The sequence below is a fragment of the Anarrhichthys ocellatus genome, unplaced genomic scaffold (genome assembly GCF_004355925.1).
Source record: "Anarrhichthys ocellatus isolate YVR2014 unplaced genomic scaffold, GSC_Weel_1.0 scaffold212, whole genome shotgun sequence".
NCBI lineage: Eukaryota > Metazoa > Chordata > Actinopteri > Perciformes > Anarhichadidae > Anarrhichthys > Anarrhichthys ocellatus.
Window position 1 is genome coordinate 36,122 of NW_022280242.1, and position 14,685 is coordinate 50,806.

Below are 14,685 nucleotides of genomic sequence, written 5' to 3' on the forward strand. Positions count from 1 at the left end.
CTCCACTCCCTCTCCCCCTCTCCCTCTCCCCCTCTCCCTCTCCTCTCCTCTCCCCTCTCCCTCTCCTCTCCTCTCCTCCACTCCCTCTCCTCCCTCCCTCCCACAGTCGTGGATATTAAATACTACGTCACTTGCTCTGACTGTTGCTTAGTCATGTGGATGCATTTGATTTGTGTCCTCCATGAATAAGGCTCATAATTGACTTTCTATTGATATTATTTTCGTCCTAAACTAAACATGAAGAAGCAGCGTTCAGTTTCTATCTCTGCTGCAATAACTCTCATCTTTTAAATCTGAAGGCTGAGGACTTTTCTGTTTGCCGCCGTCTTTCACTAAATCATTTCTTAGCCTGAACTGTAACTTTTATTCGAGTATTTTATGTCTTATTTATTGTAAGCATGTGTTTTATGTTCCGTTCTCTCAGTATTCATTGTATTTACATGTCCTTTAATAATGTCGTTCTATTTCTAAATGCACTTTGATGTTTACTGTGAAGCTGTTTAAATGTCCGTGTTACTGAAAGGTGCTGTATCAATAAACAGCTCACAGATTTAGCTTTTTAAGAAAAGGCTACTTTTTAAAATTGCAAATCACTCAAACGAGAGTAAAATGCGTTAGTTGGGGTCTATTTTCAATCCTGGGTTAAAACATATTGGGTGCACTATTAAACTATTGGATGAACTTAGAGCTTCACAGTTTATTTTATAATCTACGTCTCTTTTATTTCATCACTTCCTGATTCGTTTTCCACCGGAATACCAAAAGAAAGTGATGCTATATCATTCAGACAAAGAGCAGAGCTCATTTATTCATATGGAAATCTTATTGACTTCTGCTTTAGAATAATATAATGTTTTACCATGAATCACAATCTCAGAGCTCCTGATGTTGCTGGAGGAACAAAAGCTAACACTGATATATTAGCGGCTCAGTCGGCTCCACTCCTCTCATCTTTCTTCCGTATCTGCAACCTCCTTTTCCTTAATCTTACTCCCCTCCTCACCTCCTCCTCGCTTCCTGTCTCTCCAGAGAGGTCACATGCTGCAGACCTGCTCTGTGCCATCTGGCTGACTTCCTGTCATCCTTACCCCAGGAGAGAGAGGCTCTGCAGGGTATACGACTAGAGGAACCCCCCCCCCATCCTCCTCTTCCTCCTCCTCCAGGTCCCCGCACACCTGAGCAGAAAGGGTGAGAAAAACACACAGGGAGGAGAACAGAGAGAGGAGAACAGATTGGGAGAGAGTGAGACAAAGAATGTACAGTAAGAGAGAGCAAGGGAGAGAGAGAGAGAGAGCGAGAGAGAGAGAGAGAGAGAGATAAGGACAGAAAATAGAGCGGGAGGAAAATTAGAAAAAGCTGCAAAAAAAACAAAGCTGCTCTGAAGAAAAGTGATTGATCGCGTTGGATTTTTAAACCATGTGGTTTGGGAGGAAAACAGGTCTGATGCCATGATGATGACAAATCAGATTTCACCACAACCGAAACGCTAAAGGGGCAGTTTTGATGTCATTATATGTTTGAAAATGGAAATGAAGGGAAAAAAGTGCAGTCACCGCACTTCTCCCCCTCTAATCAGAGAGGATCGAGCACATTAAGCTCCACATTTCTTCGTAGCTCCACATTAACCATGAGACGTCAGAAACATCGTTAGGGAAGCTGCGGCTGAATTTCCAATTGGAGGGGCCTTCACGAAAAGCCTCACTTTGTGTCGGCACCTTCCTCTCACACGTCCAACACCAGCGCGTTTGGTAAAAAGCGCATACACGCCAGATTAATCTTAATGTCCCACCCATGGTCTTGCATATTCATATAAATATAACATGACTGCTGCTCACGTCTGAATTTATTGGTTTTCCTCCTCCGCAAATTAGGGGGGCCTCCGATTGATGAATATTTTAGCACATGTGCACTCTGCGGGACATTTATCATCGGCTCTGCTATTATAAACAGAATAAATGAGCAGTCAAAGTCGGCTGCTGCTGCAGCGAGCTGGTTGCGAACACCGCCCCTCCGCGCTCTCCTCAGCCTTCCTCCACTTCATTCTGCAAAATGGCTTCCTCTGCGGCGTCTCGCGGCACACGAGGGTTCTCCGTAATGCGGTGTGTATGTTGCAGGATGTAAACGGAGACTAAAAGGAGATGACTAGAGAAAGGTCTAATGTGTGAGACCTGAAGCAGAGCTGCAGTCGAGACAAGTTGTATCTGTGTTAGTGAAGCCCTCGGGGGGTCGAGACAGAGGTTAATTGGATATACTAAAATTATGTTATTTCATTACCGACATTAGGTTTTGGAGGTTAGCCTAATAAAAAAGGATTAACGTGTTAAAATAAAGGTATTACTTAACCCCCCCCATCCTTGTTGCTGAGCTAATCTCAATTCTAATTCTAATCTGAGAATCCATCCATCTAATAGTTTGGATGTAACTGTTGATGAAGTTGGAGGAGTTTTTCCTAAAAGATGGGCACCTGGTGCATGAAGCAGCTAATATTTCCTGGATATCTCACATCAACACGTCTATTGAGACAATCAAACTCATGCTGAAGTTCTTGACACCAGAATAGTGCTGAGCGATGTGGAGAAGATCAGATATCCTCGTACAACACTTCACATGATGTCCGAGTGCAGCAACACGTGTTCATCTTCTCTTCAAAATAAACTCCTTTTTCACAGGAAACTGTTGAGGAGAAGACGGTGGTTTTGGGTTAAATAACTACTGCAGTGGTGTTACAGACGTACGGGAGCTACGTGAGACATAAATCAACGTTGACTTCTCGTTTCACACGAGGAACAAGCAGCGGGATAAAAGAAACACTTTATATTACATTAGTGGATTTAATCGACATATCTGCAGTTTCTCCTCAAAGATTCACACAAAAGCACCACTTTACCATTTAATTACTATTATTATATATGTATATACATGTATTTATGTGCGTATGTATACGTTTATTGTTTACTGTTTATTATATTAACTTATTAATTTATCTTGAAAATCAATAAAAACTTGATCACAAAAAAAGCAGCACTTTAATCTTGTGTTTTTAATCTTGTGTTTTTAATCTAGTGATGTGTTCATAAGTATCTCTGAAATAAAGTCATTCAGCAGGAAAAAAGTGTTAAAAAAGTAAAGAAGTCTTGCTTGAAAGGAGCAGTCCTCTAACGCAGCCTTGATGCCATATAACCATATAATGATATCCAAAATCTAAGACGATAGCGAGTCTCACATCACGATATCGTCATATCGATATATTTCCAAAGCGCTACACCACAATCTTAAAATAGTGCGTTCCCTGTCATCTGTAAAACCGTGTTCACTAAATGTTTGACTTGTTCAGAATCTTGAAATCACACTCTGGTGACGTTGGCGACATAAGGAAACAGAAAGTCAAAATGAGACTGGTCCTGCTTTGATGTCCTCCTCTTCCTCCTCTTCATCTCAAACCCTCCACTGCTGGTGGAGAGTTCAGCTTGGACGCCCTTTAGCGCTTCCTTCTTCGGCTGCTGGGATTCTTTCAGACGGACGCCAAAACCACCGTGAGGCTGCGTCTAGAAACCAACTGCTGAAGCCCCGGCGATCTGACGCTGCAGAAGCCAGGCTTGGTTTCAGATGCTTTCATTCACAGCCTCAGCCGTTGGCAGACGCTGTGAAATGGGTGAAAATCCCAGCTCGCCAAGGCTGGCACGGAAACCCGGCGTCCTGGATCCCTTCCACTTCAGAGAGCTCTGCCACATGCTAACTGTCATCCACGAGGCACTGCGAGCCCAAAGCGTGGGGGGAGGGGGAGTGAAGGGGGGGGGGGGGTATAAACATCGGGATATACCCTTCACATACAAACATGGAAGACAACACGGCCTCCTCGGAGATGCAGCACCAGAGGCCATCAGAGGTGATTATTATTTTCTGGGTTGAGCTTCATATTCTCTCAGCTGGCATCTGCCCAGCGTGAACCATCACTGGGACCACGAGGAGCCGGCACTACCTCTCACACACACACACACACACACACACACACACACACACACACTCGTCTTCGTTGCCTGCTAGATCCCCCTGGCATGTTCGCTCCTCCTTCATAAACACTAGCAGCTGCTCGGGCAATTAGCCATTAGCTCTTTACTTTTTACTATAATACCCGGTCCTCAGAAAACCTCCACAATTAGCTCCTTAATTGCTTCTAAACAACCCGGGCGTAACCGATAAATAGAAGAAGGCAGCAGGTAGTTATGTGGTGAGACGGGGCTTCTGGGGGAAAGCTAGCTCGGAGAATCCGGGCTAAACTGTTCCTCCCCGAGCTGCCGTGGGCAATTCCTTTTTTTCTTCTTTCTGCAGCCGTGACGCAGCTTTGAAAAGGCTCGCAGCGAGGAGGAATCCCAGAGAGGAGTAAAGAAACACAAGGCAGCGGAGGGCTGAAGCCTCATATCCAAATGGAAGCTGACACATCCGTGCCCTTTATTCTGCGCTCTAACTATCACTTCTGGGAAAATGCGAACATTCGGTGTGACAGAGGGCGTTACGGTGACATTCAGACAGCGCCCCCCCCAGGCGTGGATTTGCGTGGCAGTGCGATACGACACAGCTCACTTGAGCAAGTGGGATACCCCCCCCCCCCTCGAGATGAGTGAATACATTAGAGGGCGGCATGAAACGTGGCTAACTGTTGATTAAAGCGCTGCTACGTCCACGCTGGCTGTTCCAGTTAACCTGTTTAGCATTGACAGCAGCTACGCCGCTAACATGACAATAAGCTACAGGCCGGAGTAAGCAGCAGATGTGTTCATCTGAGGGGGCAATGGATGAAATACCTGTTTTTAAAGATGGCGGTGCTTAAATGATTAGTCAATATATTGATTAGTCAAAAAAAATGTGTAATAGTTTCAGTCATTCATCAAAACAAAAAGGTAAATATTGACTGGTGCTGTGAGGAAGAGCAGCTCTTCTCTGTAGACTTTATATCTTTAAGATACACAATGTTTAATTCAGTCGCTGAACTCTTGAATATGATTTAGCTTCAGATTAGAACTGCAAAACTGGTAGCATTGAAACTACTAAATGAATTTTGCATTAAAACGCTACATTTTATATTATATCTGCTATTTGGTGACACTTCACACGTGTTGTTATTTATTTAAAAATGACCACAAAAACACATTCATATTAGAGCATCTGAGCCACCTGAAAGAATGAATAAATGATGCTTTGGTTTCACTAAACTGAGAACGAGTTTGATATAAATTGAAACCTGCTGCAGTTAAGATAAGATGGGACCATCCTTATGAAAGTGCATTTATCGTTAGCGTGTGGCTAAATATCTGCTGATGAAACAAGAAATATCCTCCAATGAGAGGAGCGAGAGGAGCGAGAGGAGCGGAGGCCAGGCCGTCTGCTCCTGAACACTTTCTGGTGTTCAATCAGAGAGACTCAGCTGATTGGATTCTACGATTCTCTTCATTGATAAATGCTTCCAAATGAAAACAATGGAAGCAGAATCAAGAACAATCAAACAGTAATGCACTGCAGCACGTGTGTGTGTGTGTGTGTGTGTGTGCATTTTCTACACAGATCTCTCTGCATCCACTGACTTTACTTACTGTATCTCACTTTGTCTCTTTCTTTCTCTCTCTCTCTCACACTCACACTCACACACACACACACACACACACACACACACACACAATACCAAGGAGGTATACAAGCACCATCTAGTGCTTTATTCTGGAAATTGCTCAGCAGAATGTCAGAAATGTGTTGAAAGAGTCAGATTCCCAAAGCAGAAGGACGGTAAATACATGTTTCATCACATAGTGACAGTAAAATACAATCAGGAGTAAACCCACCACATTCAGATCATCTGGATTAATGCAAAACCATAAAATACACCGATTGACTCGATTTTAAACTGCTCCTCCTGACCACCGTGACCTCTGACCTCTCTGGTGAGATACATGTGAGAGCAATAAACACATGTTGCCTAAAATGCCTAACAGCATCGACAAGTGACTTTAAAGAAAGAAGCATTAAACCTCCACCAATCTCTTGGTTTCCTTTCAGAAATAAACTTTTTTTAAACCAAATATTTAATTAATGATCAACGGAGTCAAACAGTGTATCCGGTGGAAACTCTGTGTGTGTGTGTGTGTGTGCATGACATAGTTAAATATATAACAGCAGCGTTAGTCATGCACCTCCTTTCCTCAGCCTTCACAGATAAGAGGAGGATGACGGTGGAAACATGGAAACATGGACTAGTTTCCACAAGGATTTATCTGTGATCATCACACGTCTCTAACCTGAAGCAGTTCTTCATCTGACGGAGACAGGTACATGAAGAAAGACACGTTTCCTACGCCGCAAAATGCCAAATATAATTTGAAAGAATGATGATGTAGTCCCCAAAAAAGATTCTAGGCAATAAAAAAAAAAGTTGAAAAGGTTTTTGTCCGAAGCAAAACTAACGTATACGAGAAGTTTACTGGTTACTGTTTTGAATGCCGAAGACCAGGCATTCTTGATCAACATCACCTTTCAGGTGGACAGCAGCACCCTCAGGAAGACTTCCGTTCAGTGTGGACCGGGTTGCAGGACATGGTAAAGGAGGGCCTCTACTTCTGGGTCAGTGGTGACAAAATCAATAGTGGTGTTATTTACTGGAAGCCCAAGGAGCCAAACAATGTCATCGCCTCCTGGGACATAGACCAGGCAGGACAGGACTGTGTTGCCATTGTCCCGCCTGGACGCATTGGAGAGGCGCATCGGTTAAACTCCTGGGATGACATCGTTTGTGCCGCTAAACGGCACTACATGTGTGAGACCACGGCTCTCCATTTGTCCTGACCGACAGACCTGTGATGGGGCTGCATGTTGTTGGTGATGTGAAGGAAACTTACATTCAGTTTGAGTGAATATGCTTTATTGACGGGACTATTGCCAAAGCGTCTCTCAGGCTGAATTTGCTGGTGTTTACTCAAAGCACGATCGCTGGTGTAGGAAACTACCAGAATGTTCACTCTAAAAAGCTCAACGTCAACATTGCCATCCTCAGTCCAACACCTTTTCAAAGTTGAGTCAACAAATATCTTTGAAAGAAGTTGTACAAACCCAAAATGTCAAGTTTACTAATAAGTAGATATTGGTTTGGGCTTCTGCTGAGCTAACTAAGGCCACTGCATGGGTAGATGGTAGACGTCAGTAAACATGTTTCTTATCTTTTCCTTGCCTTATAGGATTTGGATGCAGTGCATCTCGCAGAAGAAAGTGTGGTTTCCATTCTACTCTTTCCTTTTTTCACTATGTCTTTAACTTCAAACCTCTTGTTTCAAAAGAACTCAACTCCCGCTGGAATACATGTCCTTTCCTGTTGATCACATTTAAACGCCCGGCGCACCACGTTGCTTTGTCCGACGCGCTTTATAAAGGCATTATCTAAGATTAAAAAGCTTAGTCTGCAGCCACGCGTCTCCGTCTGATCGGAGCCACTAACGTCAGAAGAACAGTCTGCAGACAGAGACCGTGTTCAAACTACTCAAAAGTGATTGAATTAGACGTGTTCATTTATTTGAGACGACGATCGTGACGCTGACGTTCGCTCCATAAACACACTAGAACAGAAAGATAAAAGCCGCCCGTCAGACTCCATGGTTTAAAAAGCCTCGCTGACACACTTACCTAAGTGCACCGTATTAATAGTTCCTTTGACCTGCTCTGAAGCAGTTATCACCGTAGATTGGTTATGAAAGTATTCATGTTCCTCAGTGAGCTGCTGTTTGTTATCTGAGGCTTAAAGTCCCGTGTTGTTGTTTGACCTCCACTGTGCAGAATGATGTATCTGTGCAGTTTGACACGAGGCCGCTCTGCTTTCACATTTATCTTCTGAAGCGTCTGCGCTCAGCTTCGATCTGAGTTTAAGACGTGAGCGTGAAAGGATGATGTGTGACACGGACAAGTTGTGAAAGCTCGTTTTCAAGCCAATTATGGTCAAATATGCAACTTACCGACGTACCGCTCGTACTCTGAGAGTTACCTCGTCCATGAAGGAGGAAACATCTTCTGAAAAATATTTGCATATTTATGATTTCTGCATTTCTCAATGAGGGAGAACGATGAGACGTCATTTTAAGGATCTTTAACAGTCATTTCATTTTTTTTTGTGGAGGAACCATCAGACACAAATTAAAAGTATTCCAGCAGAGGTTGTTTTGTCCTAAAGAGGAGCTTTAAATGATAAACACTTCATTGAATATAAATAGCTTCTTATGCTGGCAGTTTCATCACAGATTTGCCATTCAGACTCATTATTTTCCTGGTTTTGATTTTGGTTTATTGGCAATAATTAAATATCTTTACAAAAAGAAAAAGTTGTCTACTTCTTGCCGTCACTGTTGCTGGTGTTTTTAAGAGCTCAAGAACTATATTCTACTGTTGAGTAAACTCATTTCCTCACATTGAATACTAGAAAGTGGCCGACTGTAGAGATGATACAGCTGGGGGGGGGGGTCCTCTGGATCCTCAGTCTGATATTCATGAAGGGAAAACCAGATGCAGACCGCCGTCATACCGCCGGAGCATCAACAGACCGTTGTGGCATTTTTTGCCAAACACCGTGTAATATGAATTGTGCCTACAAATGTGTTTGAGTCCCATAATAAACATTTGTGGAGAGTGTGAGTGATGTATTGACAATGCACACAAAGAACAACCTTCACAACAAGGCCTCCTCAAACTAACCCGCTGCAGGCCCATGAAGCAGCGTTACTGGTGGAGCATGTGGTAGTACTGCTCTGTAGTAGTGTGTACCGTCTGCCATAATATTTACTGGACTGCTCACAACCAGCCAAGACAAATACAAGCTCAGATTTAATTTAGCGCATGAAGTCACCAGAAGAAGCTCAGACTTCAGGAGCATTTCAAATGTGAAAACTCTACTGATATATATAAATATATTTTTGCAGAGTTATTGATATTAACTGACAAGATGAGACACATTTTATATTTACGTCTTCTGAGGCTCAGTATTCAGAAGCAATGGTCCACATCATAAGTCCAGGGACTGTCGGGGGTCCTTGAAGAGGTTTCAGGGGTCCCAGTGTCATCACTTTTATTACTTTAATAAACCGTACACTAGTTTAATGTGTGAGGATCATTCTTACTTCATCTTTTGTCTAAATACAAATTTAACTACAAATATTCAGTTGCAGGAGTATTTTGATCTTTTACTAGCAATGCCATAATATAAAAATACTACGTAACAAATTAAAGTTCTGTATGTAGGTATTAACAATAAAATGTACTAAAAGTATGAACGTTAAAGTGCTCACTATAAAGGCAAAGTGGGGTCTGTTAGGGTTACATTATTATGTATTTGGTGAAATATTAATGCATTTAAGTTACATGAACACAACATTTCAATTATGTAGAGCTTATTTTAAAAAGATTTGTACTCAATATACTCTGTACACAATACACCATTCTGCTCATATGCTCATAATAGTTTCATTTAAATGAAATCTACAGTAACTAGCAGACAAATAAATGTAGTGGAGTAAAAGGTAGGCCTACAGTATTTCCCTCTCAAGTGTAGTGAGCTGGTATTAGTAGCATGAAACTAAATGACTCCAGTGAAGTATTTTAGTACCTCAGAATTGTACATAAATATGTACTTCTAGCACTTTTCTCATGTAGAACTTCAATTACAGCCCCGTGTATATAACGTTTCAGAAACATTATTAAAAGTTTCACCACCTAGTTTTAAGCCACAGACCTTGAACGTGTAACGCTGACACATGTTCGTACACAGGCCGACCCTAAAGCAGCTCACAGTCGTATCTCTGCCATGTTTACAAACTGTTGAACTGCGACAAAAAAAAAAACCTACCCGGCACTCGTACTTCGATGACGTCACGGTCAAACATGGCGGACTGAGCGAATGGGCGGAAAAAACAAACAACACAACTAAAGAGTTTGCTGAAAAACAAGAATAAAACAGCGAATACAACGTGTCAGCGGAGGAGCTTGTGACAGTCGGTTAACACGGAGATGCGGAGCGGCGGTCGATCCGTCGCTTCCGGTTCAGTGACCGATGTCGGAGCCGAAGACGCGTGTTGCTGCTCCGGAGTTCACTGAGCTGTGGAGGAGCGTCTCCACACTGAGCCACAACAACACAACACGAGACGGGACCGCTGGGCAGCACGTGGCTGGCTCATCGGCGTCGACCATGTTTAAAGGTGAGGATCGATCAGATCGATCTGCCGCCCCGGAACGATCGGTTAACCGACAGGATCCTACTGATTCATTGGAAACGGTTAAACCCTGTTCGCACACTTGGAGGAGGGGCCGCGGCCATCCGGACATCAGACGTGTTTCTGCATCACTGTTAGATAATTAACTATAATCAGGGGTGGGAGATGTGGCCAAAATCATCTGTCATCTCATATATTTAACCATATATGTCACATTATAGTATGTTTTCTGGTAGTTCAATAAATAGATAGTCTGCATGAAACAACCACATGATTATTCTTTATGAATTAAATACTCAACAAATGAAAAGTGCCGAGTATTTTCTCTTTTAATAAAGAACTTTAGTGCAAAATGAACATAACGGTTTATATTTTAGAGAATAAACTAATATTTCCAATTATACATGATGTTTTCATATGTGCACACAAATATCAATAGTACAATAGTTAGATTAACTGAGTTTAAATAGACTTTCTAAGAAATGTGCGTCAGTATGTGCGATGTAATCGTGCATCCTGATATGATTTCATCACAATATGATTGAATTACAGCCGAGTCCTCCTTAAATCTGACCCTCAGTTTTGAGTGATCTGTAGCCGTTAGAAGCCGACACTCTGTGCTGTTCACCAGAAGCTTCAGCACATGGACTGTGGAGGATTCAGCTGACAGGAAACAACCCTTCTGTCTGTTTCCCTGCACAGATTTGCGGAGTCCTAAACACAGAGGCTGCAGCAGGTACGCCGGCTTCAACAACGGGGACTCTCCAGGTGACGTGGAACCGTCACAAGACATCGTCTGGGATCCCACGTCGCCCACCTCAGCCGGTGCAGGTAAACCGCACCGAGACCTCTGAACGACGTCATGCACATGAGGCTGAAGAGGCTATTGCATAGATACAACTACAGGCATGGAAATGCATTGTTTTTATGTATTTGTTTGTGTTTTGGGGGTCAGGGCTCAGGAACACCAGAGTTGTGGCAATATCAGATATCGTCAACCGTATTGCTCCAAAGGTCAGTCGTTTCTGCTTTACTTTTTTCTCAATTATTAAGCTTCTTCACCTCTTTTATTTGAAAGAGATTCCTCATCTTTTTGCTTGTGTCTTACACAGGATGTGAAGAGGAAGGGGGCGGAGTCTTCTCTGCTGCAGTGGATAGGCGACAGTGCCGTCCCGTGCACGCCGGACATCCCGAAGCCGAGATTTAAGAAGAAGTCCTCTCGGTGGGTGTGATCGATTACTGACCCAGATACTCAGACGGTGGTTTTGTTCCTGACATCAACAAACACTATATGCAAATATTCATTCAGTTATTTTTTGCCCGTATCAGTGAGTTATTTAGAATTATCAGCAGTAGTTTTCCTGCTTTCTTTTCTGTCTTGTTGATGACTTTTCTCTCTCCAGGCAGAGCAGCGTGGATCTCTTAAAACTGGCCAGGCAGTTTGACGAGAACATGCAGCAAGACCGGGAGACCTCGGAGCAGCTCAACGCCGTCAGCGATAACCTCAAAGACTGCGCGAACACTCCCGAAACTAAACCGACAGATGCGTGCTTCCCTAGCAACGTGGAGGACCTGAAGTGTCCCTCCCCGTCCGATCCGGTGGAGGCGGAGCTTAACGCTCTGTTCGACTGCTCCACTCAGAGAGTCAGCGGCCAGCTCAGCCAGAGCTCCTCGGCGTCGGCCCGGTCGCAGGAGATAAAACGCCAACTTGTGACCCCGACCTCGGCTGAACAACGACAGCCAGAGCTCAAGTCGGCCGACGAGTCCGGCCCCGCCGAAGGAACAGGATCTTGTGGTTTTAACGCGAACCACTGCGACGACTTCGACGACGACTGGGAGAACGACGACCTCCTCAACGACTCTCTTGTGCTGGCGATGACCCACGATCCTGACCAGCAACACGACGCCCTCCCTAAAAGCACCTCGCACTGGGACACTAAGACAAACACCGCTCAGTTCACCTCCGTTCGTCAGCCCTCTGCACATCAGCCTCCGAGCTCGCACTCAAAGCCGAGCTGCAGCACTCTCCAGGAACTGTGTCCCAAGCCAAAGACTTCCAACAGAAGCACTTTCATGTTGGAGCCCAACCCTCACTTCCAGACCGCGGCGGTTTCCAGGCCCGGCGTCGCTGCTCCACAACCTAAATCAAAGACGTCCGACCAGACATCTGCCACCACAAAGACTCCGTCCATCCCGATTCCCGACAAGATCGCTAAGTGTGTAGCTGCGGACATTTCAGACAGCTTGTGGGACGACGGGGTCGACGACGCGCTGCTGTACCAGGTGTGCGACCGCGTGGAGAGGCTCTCCAACAGTCAGCCACAGCGACAGAGCCCAAGCAGCTGCCGAGAAAAGCAAGACGGACCGCAAAAAAACCCGGCACCTCCGCCGATCCACACGCCCCGGTTGGTGAACGGCGGCGCTAACAGACAGTCTCCGTGCTCTTTTGTTCGCTCTAACTCGTTACCGGGGAGCGGCAGCGGTGAAAGTGGGAACTACCAAGGATGGAACGTCCCCATGAAGGGAGCCAACAACAAACCGGGGATGTCCCAGAGCTTCCCAGGGAGCCGCGTGGGTCTGGGCTCCTTCAACCAGCGCCGGGAGGACACGAAGCCACAAGCAGTGAACTCAAAGTCCCATCAACCAGCCTTCAAGAGAAACGTGTCCGACTCAGCAGCTCCAAGCAGCAAAGGTACGCTGTCAGATGTTTGAGAAGAAGATGTCAGTCACAGAAAACAAGTCGATGCATTTGATGAAATGTTTGAAATCTCGACGAGGGTTGACCATCGGTGGTTTTTACAAAATATTTACACAAAGACATGTTTGATAATTATCCATCAGTGATGTGGATATCAGGACAAAGTGGTTAAAGGCAAATAATAGAACAGTTTGTACATCACCTCACTGTAATGCAGCCTTTAAAGGCAACACTTCATCATATTACGATGTCCAAAATCTAAGACGACATCTGGTCTCATTTCACGATATCGATATTTTATCGACGTCTCACCCGGCCGTCAAACTCGATGCATGTTTGCAGTTTACTTCTATCCCATCTTCTGTCCCCGGTACTTTGCTATAAGACTTCATATTGAGAAACTCACAAGTGAAACAGATGTCACATGTTGTTCTTATAATCACTGGTGGTTCAGCCCCCCCCCCCCAAAGCAAGTAAACACAGCGCCGTTTAATTTGAGCTGCTGTCAAGAGTCCAAACCTCTGGAAGCTTCATTGCCAATCAATTGCAGACTGAGGGGGGGGGGGGGTCCCCCACTGGTTCTGGTTATAGTAGTGAAATGTTTATGTGATCAAATTAAGACCCCATTGTTCAAAGTCATAGCAACGACAAGTTCTGACTCATATTCATTGTGTCTAGTCATTTTTCTCGCTTCTCTTTTGCCCGTTTTTCTAGTTTTTGTCACGAGCCAGATGCCGTTAAAATGCACCGCGGCCGAGATCGGGAGGAAGAAGCAGGAGGCTTTGGCCCGGAGGAGGCTGCGAATGCAGAACAACCCGAAACCGTAGAGGAGCCTCGCCCCGACTGAAATACACCTTTAAAAACCTCTTCCTCTTCTTCTTCCTCCTCCTCCTCCTCCTCCTCCTCCTCCTCCTCCTCCTCCTCCTCTTCTTCCTCCTCCTCAGGTTACCGATCACTGTGGTCAGTAGTTCAGTGCTACAGAAGTCTGTGGGAGGAGCTGCAACACGTTTTATGTTTGAGTATCAGATCTGGTGCTGGACAATGTTAAGAGAGATTTAGTTTAGTTTTTAGTATCCACCGAGTTTGAAATTATTCTCAATGCTGAACAACATTTTTCTGTTTTTCAGCATCATTTCATCTCTGCACATTTTGGATAAAATATATATGTTTGTTTAAGAAGTATTAAATAGTTCCATCTGTGTTCCTGCTGTATGTTTGTGACAAAACGGATTATGTGCAACTTCTACATGCTTCCAGTTTTGCACAGGTCAGAATTAAGTGTCCCGCTCTAAAGACATGTTATGACTCACAATTTATTTCTATATTCACGTTATGCAGCTGAGGAGGACGGCCTCGCTACAAGTCCTAGAAGTTCAGATCAGCTGTGTCATGAGGGTAAACCTGAGGTCTACGTCTGAGTATCTCTGAACGGATGTGACTCCATTCCCTGTTACTGCCCATGATGGACTATAAACGTCTCCTAATTCATCTGTCAGGATGTAACCCAAAACAGAAGGAATGAACGTCTGAGACTGAATAAACTGCTACAAACGTACCTGGTGTGAACGCAGCTTTAAATGTGCTGACATTGTTTTTTATAACTCGCACCACACGGTTTAGTCTTTTGTTTCTGATTGTATATAAGAAGTGAACGTAGTCACTGTGACGTCTCATTTTTTCGCAACTAATTAACAGACATGACCATATATGGACTGAGGAGGAGTGACGTAGAGACCTGTCAATCAGCGTGTAGCC

The 14,685-nt window shown here is 44.3% G+C and overlaps 1 protein-coding gene across 1 annotated transcript; it reads left to right on the plus strand.

The window, feature by feature from the left end:
* Positions 1-9,874: 9,874 nt before the first annotated feature.
* On the plus strand, positions 9,875-14,485 carry LOC116400861 (ewing's tumor-associated antigen 1-like). The gene is made up of 6 exons (XM_031878950.1): positions 9,875-10,217; positions 10,935-11,063; positions 11,188-11,246; positions 11,345-11,454; positions 11,636-12,924; positions 13,645-14,485. Exons 1-6 carry the CDS (start codon positions 10,073-10,075, stop codon positions 13,755-13,757), a joined length of 1,845 nt encoding a protein of 614 aa, XP_031734810.1. The 5' UTR covers positions 9,875-10,072; the 3' UTR covers positions 13,758-14,485.
* The last annotated feature ends 200 nt before the right edge of the window (positions 14,486-14,685 follow it).